The 18,155-nt window shown below is 43.6% G+C and overlaps 1 protein-coding gene across 5 annotated transcripts in view; it reads left to right on the top strand.

Moving 5' to 3' along the window:
- The window catches only part of GRIP2 (glutamate receptor interacting protein 2), a 257,720-nt gene that overhangs the window by 187,884 nt on the left and 51,681 nt on the right, over positions 1–18,155 (top strand). For all 5 annotated transcript variants that reach the window (XR_005626109.1, XM_039695431.1, XM_039695432.1 and 2 more), the window contains exons 2-7: positions 8,794–8,874; positions 12,025–12,160; positions 12,930–13,075; positions 16,105–16,191; positions 16,459–16,534; positions 17,187–17,332. Coding sequence is in view for 4 of the 5 variants with exons in the window: in XM_039695431.1 (XP_039551365.1) it covers positions 8,794–8,874; positions 12,025–12,160; positions 12,930–13,075; positions 16,105–16,191; positions 16,459–16,534; positions 17,187–17,332 (672 nt within the window). In the remaining variant the exon portion in view is untranslated. The remainder of the gene's footprint in view (positions 1–8,793; positions 8,875–12,024; positions 12,161–12,929; positions 13,076–16,104; positions 16,192–16,458; positions 16,535–17,186; positions 17,333–18,155) is intronic.

Genomic DNA, 18,155 nt, shown 5'->3' with positions numbered 1-18,155 from the left:
AATTTGCTATCACTATCACTGCAGCAAATTGATCTCCACTTCAGAAGATGGAAGTCCTGACTTCTCCCTGTTCTGTCACTCCCAAGGTGTTGCTTTGTGCTTCATGTTCCCACCCAGGCTGTGCATGAGGGTGCCCAGCTCTTGGCACTGCCAATGGCCCTTGAGTCTTGTCTCCCTGGACCTCTGTAAGTCTAAACCCAGAATTAGGTAAAACAGTAAAAACCCCAACAAGACACCAAGATGAAATACATTGTAATATGGACATTGATAATGTTTTTGGCTTCAACTATTGATATATTAAAAAATTAAAGCTTTTGCCTGCTAAGGTGTAGCCTTTTGACAAGCTACCTTAGTTAGAAGGCAGTGGAAGGCAGCTTGGAGCCAAACCCTGTGCAGTGAAAACATTCATGATAGTTTTCATTAAAACAAACCTCGTTTTTCTTTTCTGACTAACTCCAGGGTTTTTAAAGATGTAAGTAATAGTGGCCTCTAGACTTAGATGGCACCAAATGATTTGAATGCTGAAGTCTAATAAACTGACAGTACTTAATTTCATTTGATTGAAAACCCACAATAGAGCTGTCTTTTGTTATTTGATTTTACTCCACAGTCACTTAGCATGGCATTTGGAGTTTGAAAGAAGGTAAGTCCTCAGGGTTTGGATTCAGCAGGCTGCATTTCTTATCCACCTCCATATTTAGGAAAGAGTTTGGAAACTTACATGGAGTTAATAGGAAGAATTGATTCCCTTGCCAGCTAGGATTGACTGCTGCCTGCTGCTTAGATTAATAAATCCAGTTGTACCTAGTGAGGCATTCTTCCTTGGGAATGATGTTAGACTTTATTGGTAATTTCTCACCATATTACAATTGCTAACTTGGATAATTTCCATGAAAGATCAGTCTGAAAATGTATCTTATTCCTCTTGATTTTTTTGCTATTGAAAGTTAGTTTCTTCAGATAACACAATCAATATATCAGCAATATTTCATCTTTCTAGCTTAGTGTTGGACTCTCCCCAGTACACTCTATGCTGCTTAATAAGAGAAATTGCCAGATTGACTGGAAAATGTAACTTTAATAACATCATTTCAAGCACTAGAACCATTGAGAAATAATAATCTCATGGAGTTGGTTTTTGCACTATTCTTGTCTCTTGTGCACAGAATTACTGTGGATGCTTTGTGTGAATCTGTGTGTGCAAATGCCCTGCAAGGGGGTGAGGCACTGCAGGGCTTCCTCTGCCACTGGGTCATCCACAAATATAAACTGATGAAGCTGTCTCAAAATGCCTGGGAGGATGAGAAGGGTTGCAGGAAGGGAAGTCTCTCTCCATTTCTCTCCTTCTGTTTTTTAACACTAGAAATGCAAATCTTGCTGGGGACTGCTTAAGAAAAGTGAACAAGAGAGGGCTCAGTGAGTGAAGAGGGATCTTCTTGGTGTTGATGTTGTTAGAGGATTGTTAGAAAGAGATGGATAAAAGTGAAGATACTTGGGTTTTGTTTGGGAAAAGCTATTTGTGCTGAAGATCCAGCCAGTGAAATCCCTGAAGCAGCTCTTAATAAGCCTAAATTAATGCACAAAATCATATCCTCACCGGAATCAGGAAAGAGTCATTCCTGATACTTTTAAATGAAAGAAACAAAATCACAGGCTACTTCAGAAGAGCAACATAAGCTCCTCTGTGAACAGAAGACCAAAGGAATGCTTCATTTCCAGAAGTTCTGCATCTACTATTCCCTGCTTTCCTCCCTACCATGCAGAGGAAAATGAGTGGTGGAGTTGATCTAGATCTGGTTTGCACAACAGCTCTTTGCTTTTCTGCAAGCAATAACTTAAGTCTTTTGTACTCAAAACACATTTTTTATTGAAAGTTACAAGATTATAAACCTCTTTGAGGCTGTTCTCTCTCTCCCCACTCCAGGTTGATGGATATTGGCCACTGGATTCCAGAGGTAGAGAGGACAGTAGATGGACAGCATGGGAATTTAACTTTCATACAAAATCAGGAGAGACAAAGGAGCTGGTTTTATTTTTTTTTTCTTTTTTTACTTTTGCGAGTATTTTTTCTTCCATCTCTCAGTACAGCTTGAGTGGAAATTAAGAACTGTTTCCAGGTCCTCTATCACAGAGTCCCTTGGATGTGCTGATTAGATAAAGTGACTCTGTGTTGGCTTCCAAAGCAATAATGAGAACAAACAATGCATTGTAGAAAGGGCTCTGGTATAGAAAAGACATCAGTGTAATGGCAGGTTGATTGTAGATTCTTAAATTGTGGGTTTTTTCCTTTCTTCCTTTTTCCTTTCTTTTTTTTTTCCTTTTTCTGGAATGTAATGTATTTAATGAAAACACGAGGAGCACCAGATGTTGGCACTGCAAGCTGAGTCCAGCATTCATTCTTATCAGATGGGACCTGGATCAGTCCTTGAGAGGTGTTTAATATCCTATGAAAGTTGATATGAGTTGAACCTTACCAAAGCCTGGCTTTTCTGCAAAGCCAACTTGAATGGGTTTTGTGCACACAAAATTTGTTCACTAAAAGCAGAAACTCTTCCCACATCTTCATGTGAAGCAGGAATCTTTCATCAGTGTTATCTGCTACAGTCTTGCAGGGGGTAAAAAATATGCTCTTATATCCCTTGGAAGCCTACCTGCTTGGTAACAGAGACATGTTCTGGCTCATATCTTGGTCCCATAAAGGCCACTGCTGTGCAAATAATTACCTACAGTATTTCAGCTGAAAATGATTGCTTGAAACAAATTGTTTCTTTAAAAGTAATTTTGGTTTCTTATTAAAAATAAAAAAAAAAACACAGAAGAACAAAGCATGGAGTTTCTGTTGAACAATAGGCTATTGTATTTTCCTAGAACTGATTTCTGTGAATAAAGCAGCAGGTGTTATGAAATTGTGCATGCCTGAGAAAGGTTGGTAGGTGAATGAATACAGAAAAAAAGAAGGAGAGAAGTGGAGGGTGTGGGGAGACGAATTTCACGCTGTGTCTATTGAGGAGAAGAAATTAAGAAGTACAGCTTCCTTTTGGAATACCTTTGAAGTATGGACAAGTTCTTCCTGGCTCAGAAGGCAGGAGCAGCAACTGCACAAGTGGATGGAAGAGCTGACACAACAGCCTCTGGTGGCACAAGAAGCTGCAGTTGATGGAGCACGTCCCCAGGCCAGGGTTGGGAACACAGTGTCATTGCAGTAGGGCTGGCACAGGGACTGGCAGCAGGTTGAGAACAATTTTTTTCCCCAGAATTATCTGGGAAAATGGGATAAAACTCAGTTGTTGTTTTTGGGGCAAGAGCCTTAGTTCCAGCAAACGTTGTTCTTGTACAGCATGACTGTTTTCCTGGGCTGTTCACTCAGAAATTTGTGATGAAAGAAGTTAAGAGGAAACTTCCTCAACTTCTCATTTGTCTCCTGAGTATGAGCTGGGAGGGGATTTGTTGCCAGTAAAGGGATAATTAAGAGGCTCTTCTTCACAAAAGGCAATCTCTGCAATTTTTACTAGATTTGTTGATACGTGTATTTATGAAATTAGGGAGGAGCTGCTCTGTAAATAACTTGGTCTGTTCTCAGCCTGAACTTGCTGGTTAAGGGGAATTTTTTTTTAAATCTTCCTGGCAGAAAGGAAGGGAAAAGCATGTCAAAATACTGCTTGACTTTGGATTAGTGCTGTGAGAGAGTCACATGGAAGGTGCCCTGGGCTGAAGGAAGGGGTAGAGCTGTGTTGGGCACTGGGTTTTTCACTGGCATTCTTCAAGCCCACCCCACCTTCTGAAGAATAAAAAGTGAGGAAACATTGAGCCCTTTCAGGGTTGGGTTGGGATTTTTGTTTGTAGTGGTTTCTTTTTTTGTTGTTGTTGTTTTTTTTTTTTAAATGCAGCAAGCTAAAATCAGTGTGATGAAAATGAAATTGTGGTGCAGAATCCTAAAGCAAAAGTGACTTTCTGTTTTCTTGTTTTAAGCATAGGAGCATGGACTATCTTGTCTAAGGATTTAGTGTATTTGTTGCTACATGCTTGGATTAGTTTATGTAGGGCAGGATTATGCTTTAGCTCAACTTTTCCAGCATTCCAGGAAAAGCAGTCTAGAGATCACTGATAGAGGTGTTTCATCTGTTTCTTGGGATAGAGGTGTTTCATCTGTTTCTTGGGGTTCTATTTATTTATTTTCTTTAAGTTTAATGATACAGAGCCAAAGCACTGTATTTCTAGAGATGGGAAAAGACCTGAGCAGCTGTTATGATTATAGTGAACTCATGTAGAGATTTTCCAAGGGCCTGAGGAGCTGTGGATTTAGATGGGCAGAAGAAAATTCAGGCCACCTTCTGAGGAAGGCTTGGGGAAGGTGGGATCCTTCATGCAAACAGCTCCTTGTCTGAAGCAAAGACATGAGAGGAGCTCTTGCTCTGCAGTGAACTTTGTAATTAAGTAGTTTCAGGAAATCATGCAGTTTGTAACAGTATTCAATGGGCTTTTTGTTTTCCTGTCCTGGGTTCTTTGGATCTGCCTGTCTCCCATGTTAAAGGCTAAGTGCTTTGAAGATGGGAGGCCGCCACTGTGCTGCTCTTGTGCAGAGCTGACACCAGCACTCTGTCCCCAGCCTGCTGTGGTGGTGCTGAAATAACCCAAACTGCCCTTGGGGAGCTGTGCTGGAGGGGCAGTTGGGTACAACCTTGCTATCCAGCCCAAATCCATCACTGGCACATGAGATGCCTCTGGCTGTGCTGCAATGTGGAGTGCCAGCCTGGGGAGAGTGGGAAGGATTGTGTTATGTCCTCCTCTGATGATGGTCCAGCCCCTGGCCAGGCTGTAGTGGGGACTGTGTCATATGTGAGCTGAAAACAAATTTCAGATTCAGAATGGGTGTGCATGGATATACCACTTTCCCCTTCCCCTCCTTCTGGTAATATATCAACTTTTCAAAGGTGATGAGATGCCTAAAGCTGCAGCTAGATGATTATAGTCTGTTTTTGAAGTACATGTCTGCATCTTCAGGCACTCAGAGATCTTTAAAATCCCAGGCACTGGAGGTTTGCTCCCAGAGCTGCAGTTTGAATCATCACTGGTTGGCTGACCCACGCTTGTGTACCCTCTGCTGCTCTTTGCCTGACTACAGATAAATGCCTCCCTTGACTTACAGAATTAACTCTGCTCAAAATGGATCAAATTGAAATTAGTTTTAATCATTTGGATTTCTGCTTCCAGTGTGATGCTTTTATTCTAGCAAAAAAATACCGGCCTGCCTTAGCGTGAACAGCTTTTGGTTCTTAATGCTGGTTTGGTATTCATTTCCCTAAACAAGGAATGCAATTACCCTGTAGCAAAATAACTGTCTCCAACTGTCTTTTTTCCATTAAACAAACGGGAGGTTTTACCTCTTGGTCTTCCCATAAGATTAATGCACTTTCTCTGCAGGAACTGTCTTAAAGTGATCCAGGAATCTGAACAACTTGCAGACAGCAGCCTAATTGCCATAGAATCTGATTTAGCCAATGCTCATTTTCATTAAGAAGTGATCTCTGCTAATAATAGAGACTAATAGCTCTTCTAAATGAAAAAAACCCCAAACTTTCCTTTTTCCCCCCACAGGCAGGGATAATGAACTCCTAAATCAGTGCTCTTTCCAAGGAAGCCATTTCCCCCCATTTCAGCAGTTTGTCTTGGCAGCTAACTGATCTCAGGAGACCCTGGAGCCTGTGCTTGCAGGGGCAGTGGAGTCTGCCCTGACTGTCCTTTATTCCTGGCCCCCAGCTGAAGCATGGAGATTTTTCCTGCTCCTTCATCTGTTCAGTTTGTTTTTGAAGGAATGAGATGGGGATTCTCTCTCATTTACTGTCACTGTACATTATACACTGTACACTGATGTGTATCACTGTTCTGCACTGCTTCTGCAGGGGAGGAGAGTTCAAAGCTCTGTGTGAAGGTGTAGGGACTCAGTTCTTCTCTCTCTGGTGTTGTGTAAATAGTAAGGCATGTAAATAGTAAAAACTGTTGTCAAAGACTTACAGGAACTTTGTATGTTGCCACAGATTCCCATGGGATCAATATATGGAAAGTGTTGCAATCTAGGTTTTATTGAGGGTCTTTTGCACTTGGTGAGCTTTTCTGAAAGATTTAGAGCTAGCATTACTACCACTGCTTGAAAACCATCAATTACACAATCTTTTTTTGGAAGATTTCTGGCCCTCTTGGTGTGAGAGAAAAAGCTTGATAAATACAACTCTAATAGCTCCAGCATGGATTGCTTGCAAAAAGAACCTGCACAGGATTTAAAAAGAGAGTTACTTTCCCAATTTTAAGGAGAAGAGAGATTTTCAGTGCTTGGGTTGTTGCCTGCAATTTTGGCCGACTGAGCAATCAGGCTTGTTAGCAGCCTCACCCCCAAACCAGTGCTGTGCTAGGCAGGAGAAATTACTGACAGCACAAAAAGGAGTTCCTTTATTAAAAAAACCCAAACAATGTAACCTCTTGCACAAACAAACAAAACCCAAACAATGTAACCTCTTGCACAAACAAACAAAAAAGTTCATCAAAAGTGACTGCATTATTACCAGCTTGAGTGGCAGAGCAGGAAATCGGCTGCAAATGAACAAAGAGCCGTGCACACGGTGGGGATGCTCCTGCAAGCCAATGCCGGTTCCCATTTCAGCAGGCCGCGTGTGGCAGCCTCCTCTGCTGTTCAAACGTTTTAGCCAGATAATGAGGGGAAAAACCCAAACATTTTTCACACAATCAACTGAGTTTGGAAGGGAGGAGCAATAGGAGAAGGGTAGCTGTGGTGCTGATTATTTGCTGGCTGATGTGGCTGTCAGGAGCAGTGGCACAGGGCGGCGTTGCTAATTGCCGGCAGGGCCTGTAGCTCGGGTCACTGCTCTTGGCCACTTGGCTGCTGCTGGAAGCTGTTGTTAATGCACAGGCAACCTGGTTTCTTGCTCAAAGGGAAACCAAGGCATGTTTGCCAACAGCTGTTGGGGTAGGGAGGGCAACTAGTAGCGAATTGGTGTTTCCTATCAACACTGATGGGGAAATGGAGCGCAGAAGGGTGCTGGTGCCTGTCTGGTCTGGGGCGGTGTGTTTATGTGAAACAGATGGTTCTCTGCTTCAGTTTGCCAGCAGATTATGGAGCTGGCTTTGAACCATCTTGCGTGGTTTCCCAGGAAGGCAGGGATCCCATCCACAGCAGAACCTTACTGCTTTGAGCATGTTATGTGGGGGCAGAGCTGGCAGCAGTGCTCTCCTGTGGAGGGCAGCTGCATGCTGGGGTGGTCCTCACCATCCACAGTGGCCTGTGGCACCAAAGGCACACTGATGCTCCAATGCCAGCAAAAAGTTCCAGCCCTGGGTGGCCCAGGGTATGTTGCAGGTGCCTTTTGCACAATTACCTCCAGTGTTGAAAAAGGAACCTTATGCTGGGTTTCCTGAGCTTTAGGATCCCTCTTCCAATGTGCTGCTGCATTTGGGAAAGAAATAAAGGGTGATTGTAGCTGTTGGGAATGTGGGCAGGGAGCAGTTGGATTTGTCCTGCTGCTCCCCTGGGCATTGCCATTTTCCTTTATACACCCAAACCATCCCTGTTATCTGACTCTGCAGTTCTGCCAGGGATGAGGTGATAGAGAGGGTAAACCAGAATATTGGGAAAAACCTCCTGGTGAGAGAGAACCAGGATATTATGAGAAACCTCCTGCTAAGAGAGACTAAGATTTGCACCATCTTTCTTTTGGCTATGGGAAAGTGGGCTGCCAGCAAAATGAACATTGAGGTTGAATCCACTCTGTACAGACCCTTGTCTTGAATGAGGCTGAATTAAAATTTTTGTTCACTTTGTATGGAGTGGGACAAAAACTTCTTTGTACCTTAATTGTAACTTTTTTAAGGGCTGTGGACCCGAATAAATGGATAAGGTTTTCAGTAACCTATATTTATACTATCATGTACAACTTCTAAATCTTCACAGCTACTAAAAAATTCAAGAATGTGGTTACTGAGAATGGGAGTTATTTGGTACTACATGGTTACTGGAAATTATTGATTGGAAAAGTGCCAGCTTTTTATGAAATGCCATAAAAATAGACATTTTAGATGGATGGAAATGAGATCTGTAAAAAACATGCTACCTTCTCTGCAGATAAACTCTGTGATAATGCTGTAGCAGTCTTCCAATAGGACACAATATAATACAAAGATGCTTTAAATTTTAGCTTATGCTGGATAGTGTATTTACAGTGTATAATGCTATTCTCTCATCACTCTGACTTTTTATTCCTTTTAATCATTTAAAAGAAGGTGCTCTCTATATTGCACAGAGGCTGGAACTGCAGCTGGAAAAGGTGACTCTGAAATAATGGGATCTATAAGAATAGGCAGTTTCACTCAAGTATAGTGATTTAGTGCCCTGTTAGTGTCCTGATGTATGACTGCATTTCCAAACACCGTAAGTTTTTCCACAAGCATAATGACAGGCTTGAAACTTGTGATACGAATGCCCCAGCTTTTTCTATCCTCAGCTGTTCCACATAATTACAGGAGTAAGGGAATTTTGTTCTCTCCTAGCAGATTAGCTCCAAAAAGAATAAATCAGATAATGTTACTGCCTTCCCATTTCCCTCTCTACAAGGTGAGAGTCCACATGGTGCAGTGCAAAGCTGGGGTTGGTAATGTTTTTTCTTGCCTGCAGTCTGTGATACAGATAGGATTCCAATTTTGGTGTCACCAGGACAACTTCTTAAAGGTTCAGTTGCTTGTGGCTTTTGGTACTAATTTCAGCTTCTGTGTTTGCTCTGCTTACAGATGATGGCCCTTACTCAAAGGGAAGCAAGGACTCTGGAGGGATGGATGCAGCCCTGGTCTCCAGGAGGCAAAGCATCCCAGGTAAAGGAGGGGTCAGCTCCTGCTCCAAAACATTGGATTATCCATTACAGTTTACCTGGATACCACTAAAATAAGTAAAACCCCTCAAAACACTAATTTTGGTGCATCCATCAGCAAGGCTTTTGCTGGAAGACAGAAATGGATGGTGGTAACTGGTCTCAGTGAGTAGTGTGTTACTGGTACAATCCCTGTCTTGTGTGGGCCTGTTGACAGTAGCTACAGGGAGCTGGGAAAGGACTTATTCCTGCACTGAACTGACACTCACAAAGAAGAAAACAGCAGCAAAGGAGAGAGGGAAGAAATGCTGCCATAGCTGAGCTCCTCAAGCAGGGACGGAAACTGGCAAGCTTCAAATCTCCCACATCTGACTAAGTTTGTTTCGATATTTAGTCAGTCACAGCAAATTTTTGTGTGAGATAAACCTTCCCATGCAAAAACACCCCGGGAGCTGAAGAGGAAGTGGAGAAATGGTAATTCATTTGCCTCTGCTGGCACTGGGCTTCACGTGCCAGAAGCACTCCAGCAGGTCTGGATGGGCTGCCTTGGACCACTCATCTTTCTAGGAAAGCCAGGGACTTGGTTTTGACTTCTGGCTGCTAATGACCCGGTCACAGGGTTGGTTTAATGTGTTCTAGGTAATGGGGAGGAGGTGGGGCCCTTCTGCTATTGCTTCATCTTTCAACACTTGTTGCAGAGGATATTCTGCATCACACCATTGCAACACACCACTGTAGTGCAGCCCTGATGGGGAAAGGCTCACAAGAGCCAGTGCATTCAACAACCCCAGCTCAAGGCACCTCAATAGGGAGGGAAAAATTCAGGCGTGCTCTTCCTGCCCTGGGATGCAAAATCCAATCATATATGCCAGTAGAAAAAGATCCAAACTATGTCATATGTCATGCTTAAAGACTATGTCTTGAAGGACCAGATCCTCCTTAACCAGCTCACTTTTACACTTTGTGGGTCTGTGACAGTGGCAGTAGATTTATAGAAGCATGGGTCAAAATTCCTTATGGCTGACCTTGATTGGTTGATGTCAGGGATCTGCCTTTTTTGGAGCAGTAATTTCTCCTTGAACCCATAACAATGGGTAATTGCACTCTGGGAGTTCTCATTTTAAACACTTATCAAGGATCAAAATTAAACCTCATTGAAAAGCTAATAATCTCCCCTTGTGGCACCATCTGTGTTGATCAGTCATGTCTGTAGTTGAGAGGAAATTTGCAGGATGGTGCTGGATGTTGTTCTTTCCAGCACGGTGGCAAGCCCTCCCAAGGTTCTGGCAGCCCCTGGGCTCCTGGGCTGGTGAATTGAAAATTAACTTACTGCAGCTGGCAAGGGATCAAAACTGAGTTTAAAGAGCAGAAGTATTATGGACCTGACATTTTTACAAGGAGCTGCCAGTGCCACATTAAATGGGTGCCCAGCAGTGCCTAAATGCTGCCAGACTGGAGTTGGATTGCAAAGAGGTTCCCTACTCACATTAATCAAGTGCACAGATTATTCTTGGAAGTGCTTTACAAAACAGGTAGTGCATGGCAGGACTCTTAAGTGAGCTGCAATTTCTGGTGTCCTGGTGGCTTTGAACAGGAGCAAAGTGCTGGTGATGAGGCACCACAGTGCCAATACACCCTGTGTTTTGGATGGGTGGACAAGGCCCTGCACCAGCATAGATCTTCTGTGTCAATATGCTCTTTAAGGAGCCCTGCCTTGCTCTGGAAGTCAGTGTGCAAGAGGTTTCAACTGTTCCCTCTCCAAACAGAGCATCTCATTTAAGCCTGCTAAGGTTTACTGTGTAAACAAGCACCTGGACCATTTGCAACATGGGGTTTTTGTCCACATCTGTGGGGCTGCTGTTTGTTGTGTGCTGCCAGTGCCAATCACCACCTTCTCCTCATAGCCTTGGAGAAAGGCACCCTGTGTGAGGGTGACTGGTTTCCTCCTGTAAAGTCATGGAAGATTTCAGTATACTGAGATAGTGGAGGTGGATGGATAATTCTATGGACAAATTGTGTAAAAGCTTCTGAGAGGAGGCTCTGACAGGGTGTGGATGTTGTCCTTATTTGCCCCAGGGCTAGTCCCCCTTTGAGCAGAGTGTGAGTCTGTTGTATGCAGTATTGCAGAGCTGCCTTTTTCCAAGTCTTTTGGAGCTCTTGGTCTTTTCCTTAGTTCAGGACTGATTCTCCTGCTCAATTACTGCCCTTTCCATGCCAAACCCAAAAGCTGGAATAATTTAGGAAACCTGTTTTTGTAAAACTAAGACATGATCTGTGATGGGATCAAAACTAGAACGCGGTTGGGCTTATATACTGGATACTGGGCTGACAGGAGTGTTGTCTCTGACTAGAAAAGGTAAAATGTGCACTGCCTGCAGCAGTACTGGTGCAGCACTTGTGGGGTGGGCATCCCCTGGACCTGTGTCTGATGGCAGGCAGTGCATGTGGAACAGGTCATGGTGTCAAAGTGACTTGTATCTTCAATTCCAGCTGCAGATGAGGAGTTTGACTTGGACTAGGTGCAGATGGGTGAGCAAACTGTTGTGAGTGAGGGAAGGTCATGCCTCCCTCTCCACCCCTGATGATGGCAGGATCTCACCCTTCTCCACATTATGTTCTGTATCTCCCAATTATATTGATGTCTCATGATAGTTTTTTAATCATGGTATTTTAGGATCCACTCTGTTTGGTCCATCCAGGCAGCTACTGCAGGTCCACATCTCTTGGACTTGGCTGCAGGAGCATCCTCCTCCTGTGTAACTGTGACCACCTAACAGCTCTGTCAATGCCCTCCCCACTCTATATCAAACATAGTTCCTGAGGTGGTCTCCCTGGACCATTGCTGAGGTCCCATCATCCTGGTTTTGAATTTTTATACTGACTCCAGCACCTTGAAACACAAGGTTTTTACTTTCTCATAAGCCCAGACTGCTCTGCCTTGTCTTTTTTGGTCCTGCCTGCCAGACCTGCATGCAAACATTGCTGTGGGTCTACCAGGACACACTTCTGTTTTACAACTTCAAATAAACAGAGGCTTTTTCTTCATGCTAATTGTTCAAATCTACTTTCCCACTACCTGTAGGAAAAGGATGTCCTTGGGATTGAGGGAATGTGCCTTCCACTGAGTTGTTTGTCTTTATTCTCAATCTTTCAGAAGAGTTCAGAGGGGTCACAATCGTGGAGCTGATTAAGAAAGAAGGAAGCACCCTTGGTTTAACCATTTCAGGTGGCACAGACAAAGATGGAAAGCCAAGAGTCTCCAATCTGAGGCCAGGGGGACTGGCTGCAAGGTGAGAAATGGAAATGGGGTGCAGAGAGCACAGCAGGAATGGAGAGGAATAGTTGCATGTTCCAGCTAGAGAATGAATAGAGTTATAATTAAAGTAGTTGGCACCCAAGACCCTTTTTTCAAGTGCCCCAGAATGCAAAGTTGTTGCTTCAGGAAGTAGAACATGTTCTATTTTGAGTTATTTCCTATGCTCTGTGCAATTATGCTCTGAAATTTTTTGTAGGGATATTTGTGGTTCTGTGAAATTAGGCAGCCTTGTCAGGAGAGCTGCATGGTACAATACATCTTGATCAAGCTAAGTGGTTTAATATTGTATCTGCTCTGAATACTGAGTGTATAAGTAACATTATTGGCTCAGAAAAGGAATGGGCAAAGAAAGGCTCCAAGAAGCAGGAAAAAGGAAAGAGTAATTGAACAATTTTGCAGAAAACAGGCAAAAGGAAAGATGTTTTCTCTTTCCCTGCTGGATTTTTTTCAGACAGCTCTTGGTGTGCTTTTCTTTGACTGATTGCTCTACATGAATGGGAACTGAGCAACAGCAGAGAGGTTGTGAATACGTACACTGCAATTGTTGCTGTATGTACAGATCTGAACACTTGCCACCGAGAAAGATAGATGGGTTCAATTTTAGCACTTCCCTCTGATAGCAGACACATGCAATCAGACAGCAGAGATCAGTCCAGCATTGCTGGCTTGTTCAGAAAGTCCTACAGTTACCAGCCAGCTGGAGACTTCGTGCTACCACTGCTTTTTATTTTATTTCTTTGCAGGAGTGACCAGCTGAACGTGGGGGATTACATCAAGTCGGTGAATGGCATTAACCTGACCAAGCTGCGGCACGACGAGATCATCAGCCTGCTGAAGAATGTGGGCGAGAGGGTGGTGCTGGAAGTCGAGTATGAGCTCCCTCCAGCCGGTGGGTGCCTCTCAGACAATGCTGCTCTATTCTTGGCTGCTTTTTGTCCTGGGGTGCCAATGGACTTGCTTGTGCAGAGGTGCCGTGGCCAAGGCAGTGTCCAGGGCCCTTTTGCCGTTGCTTCGTCTGCTCACATGGGTGGTGGAGGCTGCCGAGCTCTGTGCAGTTGGAGCAGAGCACTTTTTCCAGCACAGTGGGTGCCTGCTCATGCACACTGACAGGGGATGGCTGATTAGGTCTGTCTTGCCTTGGAGTGACTCGACAGCGCAGGCCAATCTGCCTCCTGATGCTGCTTCAGCTTCTCATTTTCCCTTTTGGAGTGTGCTGCAAGAGGTTTAATTCAGTCTTAAACATGTATTTCCAATGCCCTTTTCTGAACTGTGGCAAGTGCTGCTAGTCCTCAGGATTCTTTGAAGTGTTACGTGTTTTTAGAAGGGAAACTGAAGCAATCTGCTTTCCAGCTAAGGGGCCCTGGCAGAAGATGGCAAGTCCAAATAACAGGGCTTATGTCCTGTCATGGGAGACTATATACTCTTGACCCCACTTGTTTTGATGATTGATGTTTCTGGTTAAAACAAATTCCTCTATACAGTTTCTCATCACAGTCTTTCCATTGTAAATGCAATCCCCCCAGTTATTGCTCATTCATTTACCCAGATCAATCACACAATGATTGGGCAGAAGAAATAGAACAACTAAAAATAAAATGACAGGAAAAACAAAACTAATGAAATCTAACATTTTGCCCCAGATAGGAAGATATTTTACATTTCAGAGCTTTGCTGTAGCTGCTGCCTTTAGACAAAAAGTATTGAATATAAAAGTGACTGTGTAAAGCCCAAAAGAATAAAATCTAATCTGGAATAGATGAATCTGTATCCATCATTCCTCTCTCTTCTGCTGTAAATGTTAGTGAGCTTTTGCAAACACCTCTGGTAAAGCCAGCTGTGCCTCAACTCTTCCATGTTCTCATGACCCCTAGAGATGACCACTCTTAACCTTTCTCCATGGTATTCCTTATTCTCTGTGATATTCCTCATGAGGAATCTGATAAACTGAACTTGCCAGCCAAGGAGTGGTGCCAGCTCAATCAATAGCAGCAATGTGAGATGTCCTCAGCTTTAAATGAGCAGGAAGAGCACACTGAGATAGTGACTTCTCTCCAGTGAGATTATTGCAGCTGTTTATGAATGGTCCAAACAAAGAAGCACTGCAAAATACAGGGAATTGTCAATTATTGCCTGTTTCCAATTCATTGTGGTTTTTTATCTGCTGTGAGGGTTTGTTATCACTGTGTATGCTCACCATCCCCCCACCTCTGTCTGTCCCTGAGCAAAGAGCAGAAATACAATGCAGTTCGATATCTTGTGCTTGTGGGTTTGACTTTTTCTTCCCACTCTGTAATTTCCTGCCTTGAAAGGGATCTTGCAGGTCCAAGTCTAGTTTTCAGGCTACTGTGTCCTATCATGTCTTTCTAAATAAACCAAACCCTGTGTTAACACTGGCTCAGGTTTCCCAGCTCCCACTGATCTCATAAGAGACTGTTGCAGCACTTCATACTTCAATGCTTAGGACAGAAATTGGATAGCTTCTGAACTCATTTGTGGATACTTTATACCCTTTTTCTTGGTATTTGAGTATCACCCCTTGGCTGGGAGCCTTCCCATGCCCTGAGCACTCCCTTCTGGAGTATTTCTAGGCTGTGTCCCTGTTAGCTGTCTGTGCACAGCAGTAGGAGCAAAGTGGGGACAGTGTTTGGAGGTTTATTTGGCCTCACTGTAGCTGGTCCCCAGGGCTGTCTGCCTGCAGGCAGTACCATGCCTCCATTGCATGTCTTTCGGGTTGGCTTAAGAGCTGGGCTGAGCCTAATTTGGCTGCAGGTTGCAAGCCCTCAGGGTGCTCCCATGCCCTGAGCACTCCCTTCTGGAGGAGTGTCCCTGTTAGCTGTCTGTGCACAGCAGTAGGAGCAAAGTGGGGACACTGTTTGGAGGTTTATTTGGCCTCACTGTAGCTGGTCCCCAGGGCTGTCTGCCTGCAGGCAGTACCATGCCTCCATTGCATGTCTTTCGGGTTGGCTTAAGAGCTGGGCTGAGCCTAATTTGGCTGCAGGTTGCAAGCCCTCAGGGTGCTTGGCAGGAAGGATGAGTGTGGTCAGTGAGGACAGTGAGGAGATTTGCTTTGAAACTCCCCTCCTGAGCCAAGGGAGATGGCAGTGTGGAAGTTCCTAGGGCACTCTTCATCTCCAAGTCAAGTTCTTGGTCTTTTTTTTTCCAGATTATCCTTGTGGCCATTCATTGCACTTGGTTTGAAAATTAGAAATTTTCAGAGTGGACCAGGCTGAAATGTTATGTGCAGTTCTGGGTGGAGAAGACTGGGAAACTGTCCACTGCAGTAGTGCAATAAATCATTACCTAGTAGGGGACATCAAGAGATGGAAACCATTTCTTTCTTTTCCTCTTTGCTTTGTAATTTTTTTTTATTTTGTACAAATAATACTGTGTATTTAACATAAAAATACTGAATTGCCCCTAGGATCAGTTTAAAGGATTCACTTAATCTTTTTTAAAATCCAAAATATGAGAGGTAAGGGAAAGAAACCAACTTTATGCATTGAGGATTTGGGATTTTCATTTTCTTTAAGGTCAGCTAGTGACTTGATTCCTTATGCTGCTGCTGTTTTTTTTAATAAGTTTCTATCTGTGGCAGAAGCTTTTGAGAAAAACTGAATGCATTAAAGCCAGTTGATAAACGAGATGGTTTTACTTGAATGTCAGGGTATTAACCAAGACAAATTTGAGGATAGATGCACAACACTGAGCTGCTGAAATCATCCTAAAACCTGATGTTGGCTCTGATAAAGATTCACGTGTCCGGGCTGGGGTCTTTTTGCTTCCAAGCAGGGAAAATAAAATATGGGTTTTGGGCTGGACTTTAATGTCAGTGTTGTTCGGATGAGTTTTGATACTGTTTTGCACTGTGGTTGGAAAAGGTTTATCTGGGGTAACTGGGTCTTTCTCTCTTCCTTTTAGTGCCAGAAAGCAGTGCTGGCATTATTCCCAAGACCATTGAAGTGTCCCTCTACAAGGAAGGCAACAGCTTTGGCTTTGTGCTGAGAGGTTAGTAGCTTCTCCAGTGAAAAGCAGAAGCAGAGGTGGAAAGTGGGAAAAGTAAGAAGGTGAATGACAAAAACCTCAGCTAAGCAGTCAGTGCATGTCTTGGAGAGGATCCCCTGCTGCTTCTGAGGACTGCCGGCTGCCTCATCCAGGGCAGTGATTTTGCTGGCAGGCTGTGTCAGCTGTTATGTGACAAATGTCTCTTTCTCAGCACTCTCACTCAGACATTCAAACCTCCAGTGACTTACGGCTTTCCTGGTTTGATTGCAGGGGGAGCCCATGAAGACTGGCACAAGTCCAGGCCGCTGGTGCTCACCTATGTGAGGCCAGGGGGCCCTGCAGACAGGTACTGCTCATGCCACACCTGCACATCTGCCTCCACAGGACACACAGCAGCTGTCCCCTGAATGTGTGCCCTTCCTGTCCTCCTTCTGGTGGCTTCTCATGCTGCTGGTGTGCAGTGCCAGCAGGGGTGTGATGCCTGTGCTGGGAGGGGAGGTGGGCACGGTGCTCCCAGGCTGGCCCAGTGCAGATGTTGTAGTTAAAGGCAGAAACTGCTCCTGCAGAGGCAGCCCCTTCATTAGCTCTTGAATTGCTGATGCTGTGTTGGAAAGCAGGAGCCAGTCTATCTACTCTTGTGCTGATAATTTAATATGATGGGCCTGGTACTATAAATAACCCAGACTATTGTCCAAGGAATGTTCTTCCATCCTACAGGATGAGAGTAATTAACTTCCTAATATGTGTGTGTACGTACATACACACACACATACATATGTGTGCACACACAAATAAAATATGTTTCTATATTTACATATAGATAATACAGATATATAGCAAATGTGTATATATAAAAATATAGATATTTACATAAAGATATATACATTATTTATATAAATATAAATATAAATATAAATATAAATATAAATATAAATATAAATATAAATATAAATATATATATACACATAAAGAAGAGGATTGCCTTTGGCTTCTTACAGGGAAGGGTCCTTGAAAATTGGGGACAGGCTGCTGAGTGTGGATGGGATTCCTCTGCACAGCATGACCCACGCTGATGCCCTCAACATCCTGCGGCAGTGCAGCCAGGAGGCACTTTTCCAGATTGAGTATGATGTGACCATCATGGGTAAGGACAAGATGGTTCTGATGGGATTTTTTTTCTCTGACTGCCTGGAAAGTATGTGAGACTAGAGACAGTAATTGGGATACTCAATTTCAGTGGAAAAATTGCTGAGCAATGTGCTGTCAGCATGGATGTAGGGGGTAAAGTTCAACACTGGCTTCGTTAAATGCATTTGAAATGCCCTTATTCAGTGATGTGTCTTGATAGGAATGATGAGTGGCTTTAGAGGAGAGGGCAAAAGGGGATTTTCTAATGCAGGCAGGGAGGGCACAGGAGAAGTCAGAGCTAAAGGGGGCTGGAGCGCTCTGCCAGCACTGGAAATAGCACTATTAAATGTGAGCAGAGGAGTGAGCTGCATGCAGGCAGACTTGCTGTGGCCTTGGATCTGATTTTTGACCCTGCTTAATTCTGGAGCTTCCTTTTCTTAGAAATGTTATTTCATATCTTCTTCTGAAATAAATGAGAGGTGATCAAATGCTTGACCCCAAATAAGACAGAATTTACTGGAGGGCAGAGGATGAGTATTTCTAAAAAGCATTTCACACAGTTTGAGGGTTTGGTGGGTTGGTGGCTGGTTTTTTTTTTTGTTTGTTTTGTTTTGGTTTTGTGGTTTTTGTTGTTTTGTTTTTTAATTTGATGTTAAGTTTCAAGCCCTGGGAAAGGATTTATTATTAGCTACTGTAAAGTCACTTTGAGCTGGCTTTGTGACACACAGCTGTTACGGCAGGGAGTGTTGTTAATGAGTTTAGGGTTACCACAGAATTTGAAGCTGTGTTGGTTCTGAAAGCTTGTTAAGCTGTGTAGTAGGTTGTGATGCTTCATATCC

Source organism: Passer montanus, unplaced genomic scaffold (genome assembly GCF_014805655.1).
Source record: "Passer montanus isolate IOZ18808 unplaced genomic scaffold, ASM1480565v1 scaffold9, whole genome shotgun sequence".
Lineage (NCBI taxonomy): Eukaryota > Metazoa > Chordata > Aves > Passeriformes > Passeridae > Passer > Passer montanus.
The sequence above is the reverse complement of the archived record's forward strand: the minus strand, read 5'-3'. Positions and strand labels throughout refer to the sequence as shown.